Raw genomic sequence first — 20,667 nt, 5'->3', positions numbered from 1 at the left:
TACACATGGCTCGTGCAGAATTTAGTGCAGTTTAGGGCAGTATCTGAGGTTACCTTGCCCTCAAAGCCAAGCAGGCTTAAGAGTAAGACAGCAAAGAAAACACATCTTTAGTAAAACTTAATGTCAGGCTTTGACGGACAAGATTAAAAGCAAGGTCTTATAAGTGCGAACAGATTTAAAATACGATTCTATCTTAAACCAAACAAGTCTGTTCTTTAGCTACTTAACCTCTTTCTCTTTAATTCCCTGTGAGGTGTCCCTGCTTTCAGAGCAAGAGTCTAATGCTTCAGTTAGAAGTGCAGTTACCTCCTATGGGTTCAGAAGGGGAACCTCAACCTGATCTTTCTGTCTGTGGTGTATCAACATCAGATGCCAGGGATCCAGTTTTCATAGAGTAGTTCTCCTACATGACTACCTGCATTTATCCATCTTTAGAGCTGAGGATTGTGTAGAAATAGGAATATTCTTGGTGGCATATAATGATGATATTTGAAGCTAGTACTCACCAACAAATTCACCTAAGGATGAATTTACACCGCTTGGAACCAGTCACATGAGTTACCTTTTCTCCAGGGACTGGATGGCTTGAATGCCTTGGCTTTATTCATCTTACTAGACTATGTGGCACTATTGGAGTACATCTGAAGGACAGCCTGCCCAAGTCTGTCTTTCCTTGGGCAATAGTAAGTGCTGAACACCTTGCCCTCTATCATTGTGACAGGCAGTGTTTTCTGGCCATATCCTTTTATAAAAGTTTAGTTAGTAAGGATCAGAGGATCTCTTCTTCCACCAGCTCCATGGCTGCTTTTGAGTCATTCTACAGATACCTACAGAAATACTGCTAGGGTTTGTTTGGTGAAGGTCAAATGTGTTTGTTTCATCTCCTTTTGCTGTGCTCCACCTGGTAGCCATGCACTACCCCAGAGACCGCTAATAGCTATCCCATAGGCTGATATGCATCAAAGAATGTCTTGGCTGTTTGAAAGTAGAAGAGGAGGCAGGGCTATAAGAAAAGCATCAGGCTTGTGACCAAGAGAAATGCAGTTTAGTTGTTTTGCAACTGAGTAATGCACCTGGGTTGAAGATATATAACAAATAGCAGAATTACAGGTAATCTGTATAGAGACGTAGAGGTGGGGGGTTTTTTACTTACTGAAATTCTTTTTGGCAAATGTTTTCATAATTTCCTTTGAGCTGCTACTAGTCCCATCCAAAGTGGCAGGTAGTCTTGCTAATGCTGCAAAGGAGAAAAGACACATAAAACATTTAAAGCAAATGTAATAGCTTTGAACTCTGTGGTAAGAAATGCCTTTGATTTCATTAAATCCTGCCAAACATTCAAAACCAGCCTTAGCTTCCCAGTCCCTTTATTTGCTATCAGCACTTGAGATCAGCTTAATATTTTACCTTCACCCTTGGTTGCAGAGCATAACGGACAAAACCATTATCTGTGAATGTCATCGCTATTAGGAAAGAGAGAGAAGAAAAGAAAGGATAAGGGGGAACAGGGCTGGCAGGGAGCTGGTATCTATAGAAGTAAACAGACTTTAACAGCATGATGGGGGGGCAGGATGGGAAAAATCAGCTTCTCATAATTTAATTAAAGTTCTGCATCTCCTTAAGAACTCTGGATACAAGCTGCCAGGCTGAGGGCTAATATTTAAAGGTCATTTGAATGAGCAGAGATGTTAATCGTTGAAGAGACAAAGCTGAACTTTGTCTCCCAGCTCTTGCCTACATGCAGAGATATTACCTTCCTTCCCTGCAGTAAATAAGAGCTTTCAAATTATTGTTTGAGTTGGATTACACTTCCTAAACTAATACTAAGCAACCAGCAGCATCTGTGAAGTGCAGGGTGGGGATTGGCTTGTCATAGGGTCACCTCTATGAAAAGTCTCAATTTGTATCACAGCAACAATGTTGGAAAATTGTATTATGGACAGAATGAAACCTGTCTGAAGAGTGAGGGTGCTGTGAACCACAGAGTTGTTGGCATGCTGTGTGGAAACGGTGCTCATGTGTGAGTAATGCATTGTAGTGTATGTGCCACAGCAGAACCAGATTCTGCAGTAGGAAATACTGGTACCTTGTCACACCATCTACTTGGCTTTAATGTGTGTTAATAGAGTTGATTAGTAGTTTTTCTTAATGCTTTTCTAACAGATCATGGAATTTCTTTATATGTTCTAAAGGAATAAGGAAATTTTTTACAGAGGCTTTTAGTTTAGTCTAAGAAATAGCGAAATAAAAATTGAGCTTGGAGTTGGTTTGACATTAATCTCTGTATTTACTGAATCCCATTAGGAGTAGTTTTCAGTTGTCATGTTTCTGTTCCCCTGCATGTTTGGATTTCTCTGTTGGACTTTTATCGTGTACCAAGGTATTTTAGCAGAGGCACGTGTGCGGATGGTTTGAGTAGACATAAACTAGTGTCAATCCCAAGAGGAAAGTTGAGGGGAATAGGGTTATTTTTGTGAGCAATGACAATGTTGAAAAAGTATTTCTGTAGGTCTGAAATAGCAAGACTTTTTTTTTTTTTTGCTTCTTGATGTTAAATTGAAGTACAAGAATAAAAGTTCAGCTATCATTCTTTCCCTCACAATGGAAATTCTGTTGTTATTTTCAATTAGTTGTTCTCCCTGATATAACTGTGGTGCAGGGAAACATCATGCGCTTATGTCAAGGAAGTGTTTGGATCTTATTTTTTTACTACTCACATTGGGGAAAGGTGAGTTTCTGAATGCAACCCAATGACTCTTTACGCAGAGTTGTACCTGTTGAAAGGAAACCATGTAACCACACAGGTTCTTGGAGGAAAAACAGCTGCTAATCTCAGTTAGGCAGCTGTTGTCCTGAAGATCAGGAGAGGTGAGCCTAAAGATAACTTTATCTGAAGAGCCTTTAAGAAACGTAACAGAAGTTGTCATGTTTTCATATAGAATTTTTGGCAGAAACACCACAACAGCATTTGCTGACTTCCCGTGTGGTAGGTATTGCTAGTGTTTTCCGATTCGCTGCATGAGTAACATGGGAACTATGGATTATGATGAAAGAAGGGAATTCAGACAACAGTGAAACTAGAGTAAACTTGGAATGGATCTTGTGATGTTGCCAAAAACCCCAAGATGGCATCAGAGACCTTGGTTTTCTACATTAAAAATGTATGAAATATTCTTAGTGACTCTTATTTCTTTGTCTTCCATTCTTAATGGTCCTCCATTGTTTATTTTTTTTTTCCAAAGCATTCCTTCTTTATGACCCTTTTTCTTCAAGCATCATTTGCAAGGCATTGATAATGCCAAAGATGCTATATGCAACACACCCTAGCTGCAGTGCAAGGCTCTGCCAATACAACAACACACCACATCCCCAGGAATACATTTGTACTTTATTTTGTTCTAGGAGGCTGGAACAGCAAAGCTGGATGCAACTCGGTAAATAGAAATTCACCCAACACTTAGGAATTTTTTTTTTTTATTATTTTTTTTCCAAAGCACAAGCCAGCCCAAATTTACAATGCCACCAGAAGCATTCTAGTGCTGAACCGGATCATATGGAGATGATGAGGACCTACCACAATATCTCATACAGGGTTGATTTCTGAATTTTATCAGCACACTGTGATTTGAAAATTGTGAACCAAATTACAGAAAATCCTCTGAGGATTGTGAGGAGGCTCTGATCTACACACAGTCACTAACAAGGGAGATTAGTTGGATTTTGCAAAATTGTACAGTGATGTACTACTCCATATGGTCAAGTATCCTGCACAATCTTCCACTGATATGTTCAAGCCAACGAAGGGAAACGTTTTCTCAGTGCAAATCCGGTGATCCTTATTTAGCTTTTAATTCAGCCTTTGCAGCGAAGCTAGGTGTAATTGTTCTACATAATGATGTAGCATGCATCAAGATCTTCTTGACGTGCTTTAGGTAGCTGCATTTCTTGTGAGTGGAGAAGCTTAAATGAGATGTCCAGCTCGTCTCATTTAAGTGCATTCGTATTTCAGACTGGTCGAAGAGATTCAAGTGCCTGTCTTCAATTAGAATGAGTAGGAGTTGGATGTTCTTGTTTGCTGTGGAGGTTTTGAGAAGCCTATGCTCTATGTAAGCTGGTTGAATTTCCTAGATAGCACAGAATTTAGAACATTTCACAAGGCTATTTGTTTGTAAGTAGTCTTTTGATTTGTACATACTTAGGTAAAGGAACACCTGCATTTATTTTCAGGACTGCAACTATGTGAACCTTGGAAGGAAAAGATACTATAAAATTCATATACTGTAAGCACCTTTGAAATATAATACAGACCATTGGTTCATTCCAGCCCAATATTCAAAACCTTTATATCTGTGTTCTAATTGATGTTCCCTGTCTCTGTGCCAGAACTTGCCAGAATTGGAAAATTTTTGGAATCAGCTGTTGTTTTGCTAGTTTGTGATGTGTTGCTTTCTGATTTCAGCCACCGTTGTTCATTGAGTGGGGATGATCTGAACAGACAGTGGTTGACACCCAATTCCCAGCTTCATCCAACTATTTACCACGCCAAAGGTCTTCTCTATTACCTGCGCAGCATTGGCCGGGCTCCTCTGGTGAGTCTCCTCTACGATCTTTTGTGAGTTACTGTATATGGTTGCTTACTGTACTTGCGTAAACAGTCCTGTTTTAGAGCTGGAGAGATTTGGGAAGCATCATGCGCTGTTACACTTTCATCTTACAGAAGTGTTTTGAAAGTCTTGGATATTTATTACTTACTGAATCTTATAACCAACAACTCCAAATTTCAGAATGTCTGCACACCTGGAATATAAATGAGAAAATGAATTCCTTAAAGCTCTTTAATAGCCTTGAAGTACTCCAGCTAATCTAAATATTATGAGTACGTTATTGCTGTCTTCATGGCAATGATAGGAGAAATTCCACAAAGATTTAGTCTGAATGCACTGTGCAAAAGCCCATGTTAGAACAACCTATGCAATCACAAAAACACAGGAAGCAGCACTCAAAATGCCTGAACTTCCATGCTGCTTTGCTGATGGGAAGAAAATGGCTGGGTTTGGAGGCTACCAGAAATTAATGAGAGATGGGTCTCGTCTCAAAACTGCAACTGGGATAGGGCTGGGTTCCATCCCATCTGCTCAATCTTGTTGCCCAGCAGAATAAAAAGATAGTTCTGAGACCTCAGGAGAAAAACCACAGGGAGGTTAAAACATTAATGAATAGATGCAGATGCACAGACTGGCAGGTTGGCTGCTGATAGCTACAGTCAGGCAGGAAATGTCCAAAGACACAAAATTCCCTCTGGGTTTGATGAGAAAAGCCCCAGACGAGGTGAAAATGTCTGTGAGCTTCTTTAAGTGAATTGCTGTGGAAATGCGGTTTTTGGCTAAGGCGATGGCCCTCAAGTTCAACTCTGCAGCCTGAGGGATATTATGGAAACTCAACTCACAGTTGTGAATTTACTCACCAACTTTTTCCTTTGGTTCACAGCAAGGTAGGATTAGTCTCATTTCACCCTGCTGTTTACTATCTGGCCTTGTCTAATACACAACCATCCCTGTCATAGCTAGGTGCATAAAGCTGAACACGCACTCAGAGCAAGTTTTCATCATTGCTGAGTGAAGGGAGACTATTGATCCTACCATCTCCCTCACTCACAGGCTGCGTGTCAGACTTGGTAAACTGATTTTTCTTTGCCTTTGAAGAATACATTGATTTTAGTTTATGCATGCTCAAAAATGCCTTTTCCCTCCTCCAGAAGAGAGCTGGGTTTCTTCTTTTTTTTTTTTTTTCCTTTTTTTTTTTTTTTTACCTCCAAGATCCCATGGAGCCAAGTTCACTGATAGCCAAATGATTTCTGTGAAGTGATTTAGTTTCATTTATGCTGGGGATGCGCAAGCAGTTTCTTCAAAGCAAAGAAAAGCTGCTTGAAGGAGAAAAGGAAAGAACTTTAAAGTTAACAGCCTTTCAAACCAAAGCCATTTTAATTGGTAAGTTCTATAGACAACAGCCTGTGAAGTGCTTTTTTTTTTACTTCTTGATTCTGGGAGCCCTAATAAAACAAGGGAGTGGATGCACTGTGGCATTGCAGCCCTCTGCGGCATGGGATCTCCTTTCAACCAAGAGCAGCAAAGTGGGAGTGTTGGAGACCTTTTGTCTGCGAGCAGCCAATTCTTATGGGGAGAGGGAAGTTGCTTTCTCCTTGAGCTTTTGTGGTGGGAAACTGCTATGGTTTAGAAGTTATAGTTGACAATGCAGTTTCAGCATGCAACAGGGAACCTGTAGCCTGTGCAGAGAGTCTGAGCTGCAGTGAAGAGCAGGGTGCCCTTAGAGGGAACAGAAAGAACTTCCTAGGGACTAGGAGGCCCTGAGCAGAGTTTGCTGCCATTCAAAGGCATTATATCAAGCTTGGAAACAAGCATCTGCATGCAAGGATGTAGCTTGTTGTGAGGAAAAATCCCTAGGCATGTCTACCTCAAAACTCCTGTCACAATGCTATTAAGGAAAACAATGAGAATTTACACACAAAAAAAGAAATTTCAAAATCGTCTGTTTTCCAACAGATTTTCTTGCTTTCCATTTTCTATTTTGCTTTTCCTTCATTTTAAAAGGTGCCTGGTTCTGTGACTCATGAGGAGGGTTGTTTTTGAGTTAGACGGCAGTCCTTACCTTTAGGATGATCAGTGCTGGCAGATAACTTTAAATAGATAAAAATTTGCATGTGTGTCTTGAGTCATATCCCAGTGAGTGCAAGCCTTGGGAGTTTGACTGGTTTGTGTGTGTTAGTGTCACAGCCATATGGAAGGACAGGCTGGTGAAGAATGACTGGTAGGTCCCAAATTTGCTTAGTGTTTGGCCAGGCATATCCCAGGAAGAATTCTGTGTTGGGTGCTCAAACTACAAAATATAGCTTAGCCTTGGCTGAATGGTGAGGCATAAGCTACCCTGTAGTGTGAAAATAAGGCAGCAGAATGTATTATGAAGAATAATTGAGTATAAACATTGGGAGTGACTGCAATATCCAGCAAAGTTAATTAAAATACAGGTCTATGCAACTTGCAAATAGAATAAAAGTTTTTCCAGTACCACTGATGCTTCTAGTGTGGAAGCTGGAGACAATCAGTGAAATATGCCACGGCCTGAAACATCAGCCGTATTACAAAACCTGGCTTTGATAATCCTTTACGAATAAAGAATTCTCATTCCAGACATGTCACTAAGGTCTCATCTGCAGGTTTCTTGAGGTGCAGAATTATAGACCTGCTACTGATCAGGCAGCCCAGCTATCTGACTATCTGGTCATCCCTGTGTGGTTTCTGATACGTAAAATAATATTTTAGGCAGATAATATGTTGTGTCTTTTGTGTGTTGGTAATTTTGTAAATTGGCAGGTAATTGATACCCAATTGAGCTGGGTTCTCTGCCTTGAAATAAGACAAAAGCTATAAAATCCTCTTTGATATTCATAGGAATAAATTCTAGGTGGTACCTGTGGTTAACCTAAACTATGACTGTATATTGTTGATAGCTTAGATGAAACACTAGATGAAACACTAGCTGGAAAAATGTCTGGCATTAAGAGAACCAATAAACGCAGCTCTTTGGAAGGAGACATTACAGGATAATTGCATGTGGTTCAGAGAGAGTTACTTCAAGTGCAGGGGCTACATAAGCCCTGCAAAATATGCATGCAGACCGAGGGGGCTGAATCTCTGGGGCCTGTGCAATGCTGGCTTTTTTCCTTTGGGAATGATGCCAGTTGTAGGTTTGCACCAATGAGCAGCTTTTAGAGTGCCCTCTTTGTCCTCCCCTTTCTGCCTTTGCTGGGTGGCAAGGCTATAAGTAAAGCAGAAGCAGTTGTCGCTGGCTAGGTCCTTCACATGCTTCAGGTGTGGGAAGTGCGTGCTGCAGGGATGGGGATGTGCAGACCCAGAGCCCTGCAAAGAGAGCTGGAGGGGAGTGGTGGTGCAGGAAGGAAAGTTGGCAGGTCAGAAACCAAGAGAAGGAGCAGTGTATAAGCTATGAGATATGTATAATTGTCCACCTAATTAGGAGCAGTGAGTGGTTCTTCCTGGAGAGGCTAAGGCACAAATGCATTATGTCACCCTACTGTTTGTCAGAGGAACTGAATGAATACACATGCTCAATTCCTAAATAATTAAACACCTGGATTTGCTGCAGCTAAACTTAGTTACTGTATAGCTAGTAAATAAACATACTAGGGTAAATCTTGCCCAAACAGTTGGTGGAAGAAGCTCATCTACTCCATCTGTTTGTCCCCTCTTTTATATGTATTTATGTAAGAATATGTACATATTTTTTTACCCCATAGTTCTCCCCCATCCCTCTTTATGTTGATCCATAATTCTTCCCTACCTTCCCACACCCATTCTTTTGTCTCCAACATAAGCCCTGGAAAACTGTTTCAATGAAATCTTGAAGGTCCTTTCTACTCAGTGGTGAATACTGGCTTAAAATGAAGCAATTCCTTCTCTTTAGAAATTCTTGTCTTTTCATTGACAGATTTCTGAATATTCCTGATAAAGACATGGAGAATATATGTAACAGCAGTGTGTATATCGACTTCATATCTCAGAGGGCACTGAGATTGATTATTCTTTAAGACTTGGGTCAATATTTACCTCTTGGGTCATTAAATTGTGATTTTCATTTCTATAGGGGTCGATATCTGCCTATAAAGGCAATCGAAACTTCTGCTAAAACAGGGAATGTGCCTTGTGGATAGTTTATATGACAGCTGACATAAGAGAGATGGATTAGATAGATTAATGTGGAATGAGATTATTTGCCATAAAGATAGGTTATTCTGTGCTTGGCTTCCAGGAATTCATACAAAGATCTGACAGCATTGTGCAATACAATTGCACAATTATATTTTCCTGAAAATTATGTAGCACAGGTTTTGAATTTAAAGATGACAAAGTGATGATTAATTGCTTGGGAAAGCACAGATTTAAAATCTCATGAGGATAAAGCTGGAGTTTAGGAGTTTAGAAGTAGAAAGAACCTGACAAATTGCTCTGTTGTTGTATCATAAGTTACCATGAACCCTTAAGTTCCTGAGTTGCCATGGATTCTTGCATAGGTGTCATGTTTATTTCTGCTGGAGACAGAAATGCACTAGTCTTGACTCTGGATCCCTGAGATCATGTCAGATCAAATAAATAAAGCAAGATACAGCTGACTAACAAAGTTTGACACAGGTTATAGGCATGGCCCAGAGTCTAAGCTACTCTGAAGAGAGCTGAAAAAAAAAAAAGCATTAACTCCCCCCATCATCTTATAGTGCTTATTATGAAGAACCAGGAAACTTTTTCTTTTTCAGTGTTCAAGGCTTTGCCTTTTTTTTTTCCTCTCTCTAGGTATTCTGTGACTACCATGGACATTCCCAGAAAAAGAACGTGTTTCTTTATGGCTGCAGCATCAAGGAGACCTTGTGGCAAGCAGGCTGTATGGTTGACACAGCAGTTATCAGAGAAGACGTTGGCTACAGGGTAGGTTTGCTTTGTTCCTTTCTGCAATTACTGGCGTGTATGTGTACCTACACAGCTCGTTAAGATAAGGCCAGCTCACAAATTTTGGAGATAGGTGCAAGCTTCCCTTACTCCAGAGGTGTAATGGCCCAGAGAGTCTCAAATAACGCATAATAATGCACCAGATATTAGCAAGAATATTGTCAGTAGGTGGGTCCCTAATTATTTCATTTTAGTAAGATGCTGTGTTACAGTCTTTGGCAACAGACTAATAGGACAGACAAATTTTTGTGTGTTTTATAATTTCTAAATATACATACACTTGTCGTCTTACCCCACCATAACAAGAAAATAAATAGGAATTATGTAATGGTAACTGAGAAAATGACAATATGCCACTGTCCTACGCAATTGAATTGCGTCATCACAAAATGCTCCTGGTCCCACTGAAAACACCAGAGAATTCAACGGTTGTCAAACGGATCTAACATAGTGGAGTTATCTCCACAGCAAGTGCTTGGTGTTGTAGCTAGGGAAATTTTTCTGGAATTAGAAAGAACAAATACTAAAATCTGTTTCATTTCTACTTCATGTGAACGTCTTGTTCATCAAACTGTTCTCTGGATTTCCTGCCTGTCTCTTTTTTTTTTTTGGTGTCTGTTTAGATGATATTTTCCACTTAAATGACAAATTTCTGTGGAAAAAAAAAATCTTATAGGCTCTAATTATAGTCTTATAAAAGGTTAATTTCACAAAGCATTAACTGTAGCCTTAAACTGATTATAGAGGTATAGCTTGGTTCACTCCAACCTGAAAGAGGTTGAAAAGTCTTTTTCAGTTTTATGTCTCTGTATAATTTTTGCTACTTCAGCACAAATACTAATTATCCTCCCATAAGGATGCCACATCTTCCGTGTTCATCTTACGGCATTGTACACTACATATTGAAACTCTACTGGAAGAAAGTTTTCCAGCATTCGTCGTGAGGGGTCCCTGTGGCAAACACGCTATGTCACAAAGAAAGCAGGGAGGGCAGTTACAGTTAGGACATCTTTTGCTGTGTTTGAATTCAGAGGGCTTGAAAAGGCTGAGGGTGGTTTGCTGTTGCACAAACAGAATTCAAATGCTGCTTTCAGCATCTGGAGCCTGTCTTGAATCTGCAATGAAGAAAAGCTCCAGGGCTGTCCAAGAATACTTTGCAGCAACCTATAAGAAAGATTTTGTTGTTCAAATCCTCTTTTGCACAAAATGGGAGATGTGTGCATGCTGCAGTTCCTGCCTGTGGGTCACCCTCTTCCTTCTTAGGCTGGGGAGACTGGGTATATGGGAGAACACATCTGCAACTGCAGACTGCAGCAAATAATCATCCCTGTCTCAGACCTGCTTCCTTGCACTGTTTGCACCAGTTTCTTTCCTGCCTCCTGTAGGTAGTTGGGGATTAATCTGGCCGTCATGATTGATTTTTCTCCCCAGGAACAGGAACCAAATACCTCAAGAAACTGATGGTTTTGGAACAGCCTTTGCCTTATAGGTCCTAGACTCAGCTGTAGCCCTTGGCAATATACAGGAGTAAGAGTCTTCATTATCTTCCAATATTTGGTGGCCTTGGGTGACTTGTGCTGCATTGGCATTGCAAAGCCCAGCTTGAAGATTTGTCCTTTTGATAGCCATTCCAGGCCCCTTTGACAGCAATCTCTGCAGGGACATCAGTAAAGAAATATAATTCCATTCTCTCCTAATGGGACCGGAGGTTTATGGACAGGGTCCTGTGTGAGGGGAGTAGCTTCCTTTGCTGTTGTACATGCAAAATCCAGCTGTGTGTAAGATAAGGAACACAGTCACACCGCTGCATTATCATAAAAGCATCCTTTAAAAGGGTGTGTTTTCACCCTTTCAAAATACACTATTGAAAGATAATTAATGAGAAGAATAAGTAGAGAAGAAAGAACCATTAGTGTGAAATCCAGTGAACGCTGGTAAAATGAAAAGAATATTAAATTCAGATTTGCTAATGCTCCTAAATGAGTCCTGCGTACAGAGACATTACTGTTACCTGCCAGCGTTTTTATTTAATTCAATGTAAAAGATTGATTATGCATAAAATTTCAATTGTTTTAAAAAGCTAAACTGGATTAGGGATCTGATTATTGTATTTGATAGTATACAAACTATCACTGGGTATTTACAAAAAAATCTATGTGTTGGTTCAGATAAAGGCAGAATGAAAACTGTCTGAACCTTCACATACAGTTTAACTGGATCTCATGATTGTGCTGAGGCTTCTAAACATCCTGGTGATATGGCTCTGCTGCGCTTTTTCAATTCCTGTTCAACCCAAATCCAGGAAAACCTGGAAGCCATGCATGAAAGCATACTGTTTTGTGATCCCCATGCAGCAAATAGCACTTTGAAGGCAATCCAGAAATGCTGGATGCTTAGTCTACAGCAAGCAGTCAATTTTAAAGATTCCTCTGTTCAGTGTGCCCACAGGGAAGGGAGTGCTGTGGCTCTTAGTAGCACACTGGGGATCTTGACTGAAGAGTGAGGTTCGTGGTGGTCTCGCATTTAAAATGGAATCTCTTGCTTTGTTCCAGTTTTCTCCACCTCAGTTTTCTCGCCTGGAAAATGGACCTTCAGATCTTTAGATCTATACCTTATGGAACTGGTAAAGTCCATTGACAGCTGCAGTAGGAATATACTGAAAAATGAAATTTGTTTTTTTGTTACGGACATGTGTACGGTTAAGCAGTTTGCAGCAGATACTGGAAAATAGTTTAGGCTGAAGATTTATCATTCACGTCAAACATGTTTTAGGAAGGGACATTATTGTTTCGCTTTCGATGAAACCAAATACTCCTTTACAGCGCTATGAAGTAAAGCTCAACAGAACGGAACTACAATTGCTCAGAATCAGTCAGTGAAGCTGATTGTTATTGGGAAGTGAAATCAGCTGGTTGGCTTTCACTGCCCAAACTGAATGAAATTTGAGGGTAAATGCCATTAGCAATAAGTGGGAACTCCTTCTATATGATTCCATTCAGTTCAAATGTTTAAGAAAGCTGTCATCAAAGAAATAATGAATGTCCTCATTTTGCTTGCTCTTCTCTAGATGGACCAAATGGTCTTTTGGCATATGTTCTTTACACACACGTGCATGCGCGCGCACACACACACACGCGTGTGTGTATACGTAACTAAAGGTCCAGTTCCTATGTAGAGCACACCTAGTGTTAATGTATCTAGTGTATGTTTTTATAGAGTGTAAAAGTAACACTTTTAGTGCTGTGTAATGACTAAGTGTATCCAATGCACTGATGGAAATATTTAATACTGCAGTGTATTAGGAGTGTTTATAGACTTTGTTGGGAAATATGATTTCTAGAATAAGAAAATCACTCAGGGCTAAGATGTAATTTTTACTGGGTTTTCATGATTACTTTTTATTGTGATTCTCTAAATGAAGTGTATAAAATATATCATTTGGACTCAGATAAGAATATTCTGGTTTGTTTCAGAATGCAAGTTAGTTAAATGTTAAGCCCTATTTTCATATAATTATGTGTGACCTTTAGTGAGAATATAGATCCCTTTTCTCGGCTCTATGCTAGGTTCAGACAAAACTCCTCCTATAGCTGAATCCCTTGTCAAATTGTGGATGCATGATGGGAGGAGATCTAGTGTAGCTGGAGAGGGGAGAATGGGAATATCAGGTACTGAACTATGACTGCAGCCCTCTTGCCAACACAACAGGAAGGCGTAGCTTAGTGTTGAAGCAGCTTGAAAACAAAACTCTGTAAGTGATATTGGTAGTCCCAAAATATTGGGTGTGAAAATGTTTGATTTTGAATGAGATATACCAAGTGTACTGGATATTTTGCATTTTAGTCTTTGGGATGAAACAAATGTTAGAATCTGAGGATTTCACATGGGATGAACATAATGCACTGATTGGAGCTCTCAGTAACAGTGTCTACAGATTGACTTGATGATACGCACATTAAGAAACACAGGTGTCTTTGTATATGCGTGTGGAATATAAACACAAGTACATTTGTTCAATTCATTTTCTCATCACTGCTGATATTTTCTCATAGACTCTTCCTAAAGTCCTGGATAAAGTGGCCCCTGCATTTGTCATGAATAGCTGCAGCTTCCTGGTGGAGAAGTCCCGGGAGTCGACGGCCCGGGTGGTGGTATGGAAGGAAATGGGTGTGTTGAGGAGCTACACTATGGAGAGCACCTACTGCGGCTGCAGCCATGGACTCTACAAAGTGAGTAAATCTTTCAAAGAACCCCGTGCCACCCTCCTTCTAATGCACACCTCATGAGCTTTGAAGGGTAAAGCAGAGAAGATAGCCATTGTCTTGAGCATTGTCTGCTCTTTCCTGACCCGTGTAGCCATGTGTCTGACTTTCTCCTCAGTGAAATCTTTCCATGATCCCCTCACTCTTTTATCTTCCATGCCAGCAAAGTAGAGTCCTTGCTCTGAGGTTTCATTCAACAGTGAAATAAAAAGAAACTCCAATCTGGAGCCAAAAGCATTGAGCTGAAAGGAGGAGTGTTCTTGAGATGATACAGGGCACTTATCCGTCTAAGGGTATGCACAGTGTTGTAAAAAATATGTTGGCAGGTCATATGGACATCTTTGAGCCTAGTTCTAAGATAACTAACTTGAATACTAGTGGCACCAAGATCTTCAGTACAGGCTAGCTACCTGAGTATTCACCTGGCTTAATTTAAGAGCCTGCAGTGAGAATCCTGCATTTGGAGTTGCCTGTTACTGACAGCCAAAGGTAGCTAATCTAAGCCTATTTTTGACATCTGTCCATGAGCTCAAGGTATGCCTGTGACTGTGATCTAGACAGACCCAAATTCCACATCAAATGAGGTTCCAGACTTGGTAGGAAGGGCTGTACTCATACTGAATGCATCAGAGACGTCAGTCTGTGAGATCTCCTGGCACTTTTTAAGCACACAAGATGAACTCTGGTAATTGCATTTGAGTGATCATAATTCTCCATTCACTCAGATGGTGAATTCTTTCTCTTGTTCCTTCCCCAAACCTGTTGCTTTCATTGAGAGGCTTCCGTATTCCACCTCATTTCTCCCACTAGGGAGAAATCCTTATCTATACAGCATTAATAAGCAGTTAAGGATCCTAAAAGACCCTTAAGGAAAGAGCCATTATTACAAATAACAATTAATTAATAAGACATTCAAATTATTATCTTTGGAAGGTCTATACTAATCCTTTTACCCCTCTGTAGAATGTAGCCAGGAAGTACTCAGCTGCTGTTTTAACCATGCTCTACTATACACACATCAATTCCAAGACAGGAAAGGTGGAAGAAAAAACCGACAGACAGTTTAAAGAAAGAGAATATAATTGCTCTGGGCATTACATCTAACACTCCCTACTCCTGAGAAGTGCTAATGGTTTTTTAATAGGCACCACAGGTCAAGACGGTGGTTTTGAATCTTTTTTTTAGACAGCAGGGGAAAATCTACCTCAACTAAAGTCAATGACAAAACTCTTCATGATCTCCATAGAGGAGGATTTCACTGATTTCCTAGATATCCACAGTAAGTCCTAAACAAAGTGACACATCAGATTGTATCAACATCCAATGATTTCTTCTCCTTCTTCAGCATCTGTGAAGCCTTTAACCCAAATTCGCTTAATTTGTGACATTAGATGCTTGAAACAGTAGAAAGAGAACATTAAATGCCACATTCAGGTGTTGCATTTAAGTACTGTGCCATCCACAGAGGCCTGTATTATATAGTAGGGGACAATCCTCTACAGTAGAGAGAAATCCTTTAAAATGTGTGAAATTATTTTCTACATCCTTTCTTGTCCTCTTTTTCATCACTGATCAGGACCACAGGTAGCCACTGAGGACAAGAGCAAGTTGACATATGAGGGCTTGTGACTGGTGACAGATCCAATGATCTCATGGCCCATAAGGCAGTCTGTAAGCTGTAAAGCAGCTCTGAAATTTCCATTCTGAACACCCTGAAAAGCTGAGTTCCAGCTGGATAATTGGGTTATATTTATAAGGTCACATATCCTTTATTTTTATTTTTTCTGTTTTTTTCCTTTGTTTAGAGTTATCATTCATCTCAAAGATAAAGGATACATAAATATTCCAATGATGGGGCATTTCTTCACCATTTCTTCATCATGAGGATAATACAAACACTTTTTGCAGTTTCTCTGATTCAGGCAGCTTTGAAGTATTTCCACTCATTTTTTCCAAGTACACTAATACCCAACTTGTTACTATCAAAATGGAATATAATTTCTTATGCTGATATTTATGCTGGAGCTGCATGTACATACATAAACTATCTCTTCCAAATAATCGATATTAATAGGCTATTTCCTCTTCCTTTTAGCAGTCTTTAGAGTTGGTTCTTGCTTGCTTGTTTGCTTGTTCTTATAAGTGGATTATTTAGGGCATGGACTTGACAGGCTAACCTGAAGGTTTCGTTGCATAATATCATTTAGTACTCAGCTTCCATCTATCAAGCCAAAATTGCTTCAGTAGTATCTGGAAGTACTGAAATTATTCTTGTGAACTGGAAATTAATCACCTAAGAGGTCACGTTTTTCTAGAGACTTCAACCTGAGTTCTTCACTCTTGGACCGTTAAGTTGATGTGTGCGTAAACAATAGACTGAGAATAATGTTCAGGCAGGAGATGTCAGCACCCTATATTAGAGCTTTCTGATATTTGGATTAGTAGATTTGTGTTTAACCGTGAATAGAATCAGTTTCATAACTGCATAGGATTGATCTCCCTGTAGGGATATAGCCAGAATCTCCCCTGGACAAGCATGTCCTTATGTTTTTGATACTTTTAGACCTTGGAGTACAGTACAAACAGCAGCTAGGTTTTAAAACATCTCATTACATGGAGCAGAGGCTCTCAAGTCCAGCATCATTCAGTGACTCAGTGGTCAAACTTCTAATAGAGCACAGCAGACCTGGATCCTCGTCTTTAACTTTCTTCCTGCTTGTAAGTGATGAAAATATTTCATTCAAGTAGCTGCTTTGCTGGCTATAAGCACAGATACAGCGCTTGGGGCTGCGCAGAGACATCTCATAGGGATTGTGCAAAGGATTTAGGAAGAGAAAGAAAGCCTTATAGAGGCTGCAAGAGGTTAAAATATTAATTGCATGAGGCTGGTAAGTGTGCCCCCTCTCACCACAGAGCAATTTTGAGGAAGGGCTGAGGTAAACCAGAAACAAGTTTTTCTGATAGAGAGTCCAGAAAAGGTGCTGCTAGAGTTTTTCCAAGGAATGTGTGTGGCCTCTCTTGGATTGAAATGTAGCCTTCATTTTTAAAACGGTTTAGTGAGTGAAAGATAAGGCAGGAATTTGGTACAATTGATATTGTAAATGAGAAAGAATAGTGACCCCAGCCTCCTTTAAAAGTCATTTGATGTAAAATGGAGAGAAGGGCGGAAATGAAAGGAGAAAAGAGATGGTTTGTCTCTGTCGAATCTCCCTGTCTTTGTGATCAATGGAAACACAATAAGCCAACTACCCTTAAGGAAGCGAAACATAAAATTAAAGAAACTATTGATCTTATGTAAGGTTTTGTTCAACCAAGGAAGAAGAAAAGAAGGGGAAAGATATCCAAACTCTTTTTCATTTTGTCTGGATTGCCCAATTCAGTCTTAGAGGAGCAATGTCTCCATTTGAAAGTTGCTAAAAACAAAGCAGCCAATTTCTGCAGGGAATTCTCCCTCCTGCTTCTGCCAGTTTACAGCCCTATGGATGAAACAGAAAACAATAAAAATTTAAAAAACCCAAATACAAAACAAAACAAAAAACCCCCCCTGCTTATAATTTCTCTTCTTGTGTGAAGGCAGTTTGCATTGTTCCCTCGTTGGAGCTTTTACCCCTCCAGCTCACCATGTGATTTTTATTGCTGCCTCCCTTTTCTGGGATGTAGAGCCCCTTATCTTTAGCTTTTAAAAGACTGAATGCAAGGCTATACTGTAAGAAGTTCTACTGAGTACAGGTACAATCATGGCCCCAAAAGAATCAAATCTCCAGTGACACATATTGACATTTTCCCAAGTTTCTTGTGTGATTAATTTTTAAACTTCCATATCTCTTTGCTGTTATCATGTTCTATTGTGTTACACTGTTTCACCATTTTTGTTGATTCCTTGTTACCTGGCCTACTAATTAAGACCCTTCTATAGCGTATTGTACTGTGCTGTTCCATTCATTACTGCATCTATCATCCTACAAGTTAATATTTTTAGTGCCATGGTATACAGCTGAGTTCCAAAGCATATGTCTTGGTAATACAGCGAATCTCAAAAATTCAGCTTCATGCTCTGTGAGTACATGCTATGTTGAAACAACATTTTCCTTGGCATGTTGTGCCTGATGGAGGAGATGTAGTACTAACGGAAATAGATTTTAGCTTCTTGATTCGAAGGGATTATAAACAACAAGGAATAACAAATGAGTTTTAAAATTATTGCAGATATCTTGACAGTGCCCTTTGAAGGAGATTTTACTAGTGATATGGATTCCTCTTTGCATAAAGCCTTGTGAGAGCTGAGAAAAAAGATTTATTTTTTTTCTGTCCAGTCTAATGCTTCCAAGTCAGAGGAATTGAATACCCCAAATTTTCTCATCGGACTTGCTTAGAGGGAAAAGCCATCCCTTTGCAGAGACAGTTGAAGCAGAGAGATCAGCACCAAGCAGCGTGGCCATACAGTTCATAAGACTTTCTTGATAGTCATTCAAAATATCTTTGTTGAACAAAAGTGGTGAGAGTTAGTCTAATTGGAAGAACTGATATTATCCATCCCCTTTAACCTGGCTAGCATGGGCTGAATTATTTAAAATGAGTGATGAACCAGTGATTTACCATGGAAGTGTGGCTGAACTAAAGCAATATGTCAAGATGAGCATCTTTCCTCTTTCTACTCCTTCAGAGGTCGACTTCTCTGGTTTGACCTGTTTCTGCCCAAATAGCCAAATTGTTACCAATGTATGATTTGTCCATTGAATTACAGCACTATTTCTTTATATTATCTGTAGGCAATTGAAACATTTTCTTCATCTTCCTTACTATTGAAGATTACTTAGCAAATTTCTGTGAGGAATTTTTATGTATGCTTTATTCAAAAGCAGTTTATTACAGTTAATAGTCAGAAATTGAGTTGTTTTGATGGAGTTTGCAGGTCATATGGTACTGCTTCTGTTCTCCAGTAAGATGGATATTGTTCTTGTAATTGAAAGTCTGGTGCACAAACTTACAAATAATATTAATTTGGCCTCTTGCCAGTATTCAGCCACCAAAAAAGATGGTTTCAGCAATATTCTTGCCATAAAGCGTATTTGATAAGTACTTGTAGAAAGGAAAAGTAAAGAAGTAGGACATATTCTACGCTTTCTGGTGTATGTTTCTGGAAAATGCTTACATCATCTTTGCAAGTCTAACAGACTTTTCCTCATTTCTGATTTCTTTTGTCCCCCTGAGCTTACACTTTTCCGAAGTATGGGTAAGTCTCAAAAGTTTCTTTTTAAAAAAATAATCTCTAAAATATGTGTGTTTAGCTGACCCTCTGTGCTCTGGGGATCTCATTCAAAAGCAGATGCTGGGAATAAGAAAGAACGATTTTCCTTCTGATAGTTCTCCTTCCAGTTCTGGTCCAAAGTGGCTCAAATTGTAAGCAGCTGTAACAGCAATAAAAGCATAGAAAAAAATAGTTATCTAATAGTAATCTAAGGACTGAAGGTTCAAATTAAGGGGTTTGTTTGTTCTGTTTCCTTAAGTCGTTACCTAAGGTAAAAGTTTACATCCTGTTGACTTTCTTTTCCTGCTTCTTTTATTTCCACCAACCCCATGCACTAATTGATTGATGATTCAATTTGTAAGATATTTTAATTGTACATTTTAGGCTTGTGGGCCTCGCTTCATAAAACTATGTAAGGGTTAATGGCGTTTAGGAAGTGGGGAAAGAGGAGAGAAAGGGTTTCTGAGCAAAGAAATCAGGAGATAGTGGGTGTTTGTCTTCCTTGGAGACTTGTAGATTCTTGTATGAACTGCTGCAGGATTTTCCCTCATTAGATGTTTTTTATTGGGTTTTTTGTTTGTTTTAATTATTTGACAGAATGCCAACTAAGAAATCACATGCTTAACTGTGCTCAGATCTGTTTGGTTCATGCCACATTAAACAATAGCAGCTTGAAGGTGTGATGAATTTGGCGCTCTCAGATTGTTTGGAAAAGCAAATCACAGAACTGGGAGAACTTTGTAGGGATTCTTTGGCCGTTATATCTCCAAGAAAACTGGAGTTTGTCAGTAGGACTATCCTGACTGGTCTCATCTTTCTTACTGGGTAATAAGACAGTTGTATTAAGGCAAGCGTGTGATCAAAACCACATGAGATGTAAATATCCTCTCTGTTCCTAGAAGTCATGGGTGTTACTGCTATTCACTAATTTTTTTGTTGAAGGTGCTTAATATTGTCAGATGGGAGGGCCATTTATGTGCATTTAAAAGTCTGTAAATTTTGCAAGAAGGTAATTCAGGCCTCCATGCTCTGTCTTCCCATTTCCTGATCCACTCCACAGTCAGTTTAGCCTCAGTGTTTTGGAAGAGATCAATAATTGAGTAGGGTCATTTTTCTTGTCATCATTTCTGGAGAAGGCTTATTTCTTATTTGTTTGGGTTTTTTGGGAAAGGGGAAACTGGTTTGTTTTTTTTCAACCCTATATAGGACAAGACCTGTTTTCTGGCACTAGTGTGTTCAGTGATGTTATATCAAAGTAGATTTTGATAGTTAGCTGTGGAGAGATATTCCAGAGACTTTGACAGCCTTGGAAGGAAGGAAGGATGCATTACCAATGCACTGGGAATAGCTTGTGAATGTGTTCTCCTTCCATCTTAGACCCTGTCTGGAAGGAAATAAGAGTGCCTCTGCCAGCTCTGTTACTGTAATAAAAGCCAGGAGAGGCACCAGATTTTGTCCTTACTCATGTACTGGTCAGTAAGTTATTCTAACAGCAGAGATTTGGTTAAACAAAATGGGAAAGCCTGTACGTGGCTGTCACAGTGGTGACTTTAACACACTTCAAACTGAGTTTGAGGCATCTCTAGTGGGAATGAGCCACAGGGAAGTCAGATCACAGCCTACT

The 20,667-nt window shown here is 39.6% G+C and overlaps 1 protein-coding gene across 1 annotated transcript in view; it reads left to right on the top strand.

Moving 5' to 3' along the window:
• Positions 1-20,667, top strand: part of AGBL1 (AGBL carboxypeptidase 1) — a 267,046-nt gene that overhangs the window by 128,262 nt on the left and 118,117 nt on the right. The window contains exons 19-21 of the mRNA XM_059824130.1: positions 4,460-4,589; positions 9,381-9,512; positions 13,586-13,762. Of these exons, the coding sequence (XP_059680113.1) occupies positions 4,460-4,589; positions 9,381-9,512; positions 13,586-13,762 (439 nt within the window). The remainder of the gene's footprint in view (positions 1-4,459; positions 4,590-9,380; positions 9,513-13,585; positions 13,763-20,667) is intronic.

This window comes from Gavia stellata, chromosome 13, assembly GCF_030936135.1.
Source record: "Gavia stellata isolate bGavSte3 chromosome 13, bGavSte3.hap2, whole genome shotgun sequence".
In the NCBI taxonomy this organism is placed as follows: Eukaryota; Metazoa; Chordata; class Aves; order Gaviiformes; family Gaviidae; genus Gavia; species Gavia stellata.
The sequence above is the reverse complement of the archived record's forward strand: the minus strand, read 5'-3'. Positions and strand labels throughout refer to the sequence as shown.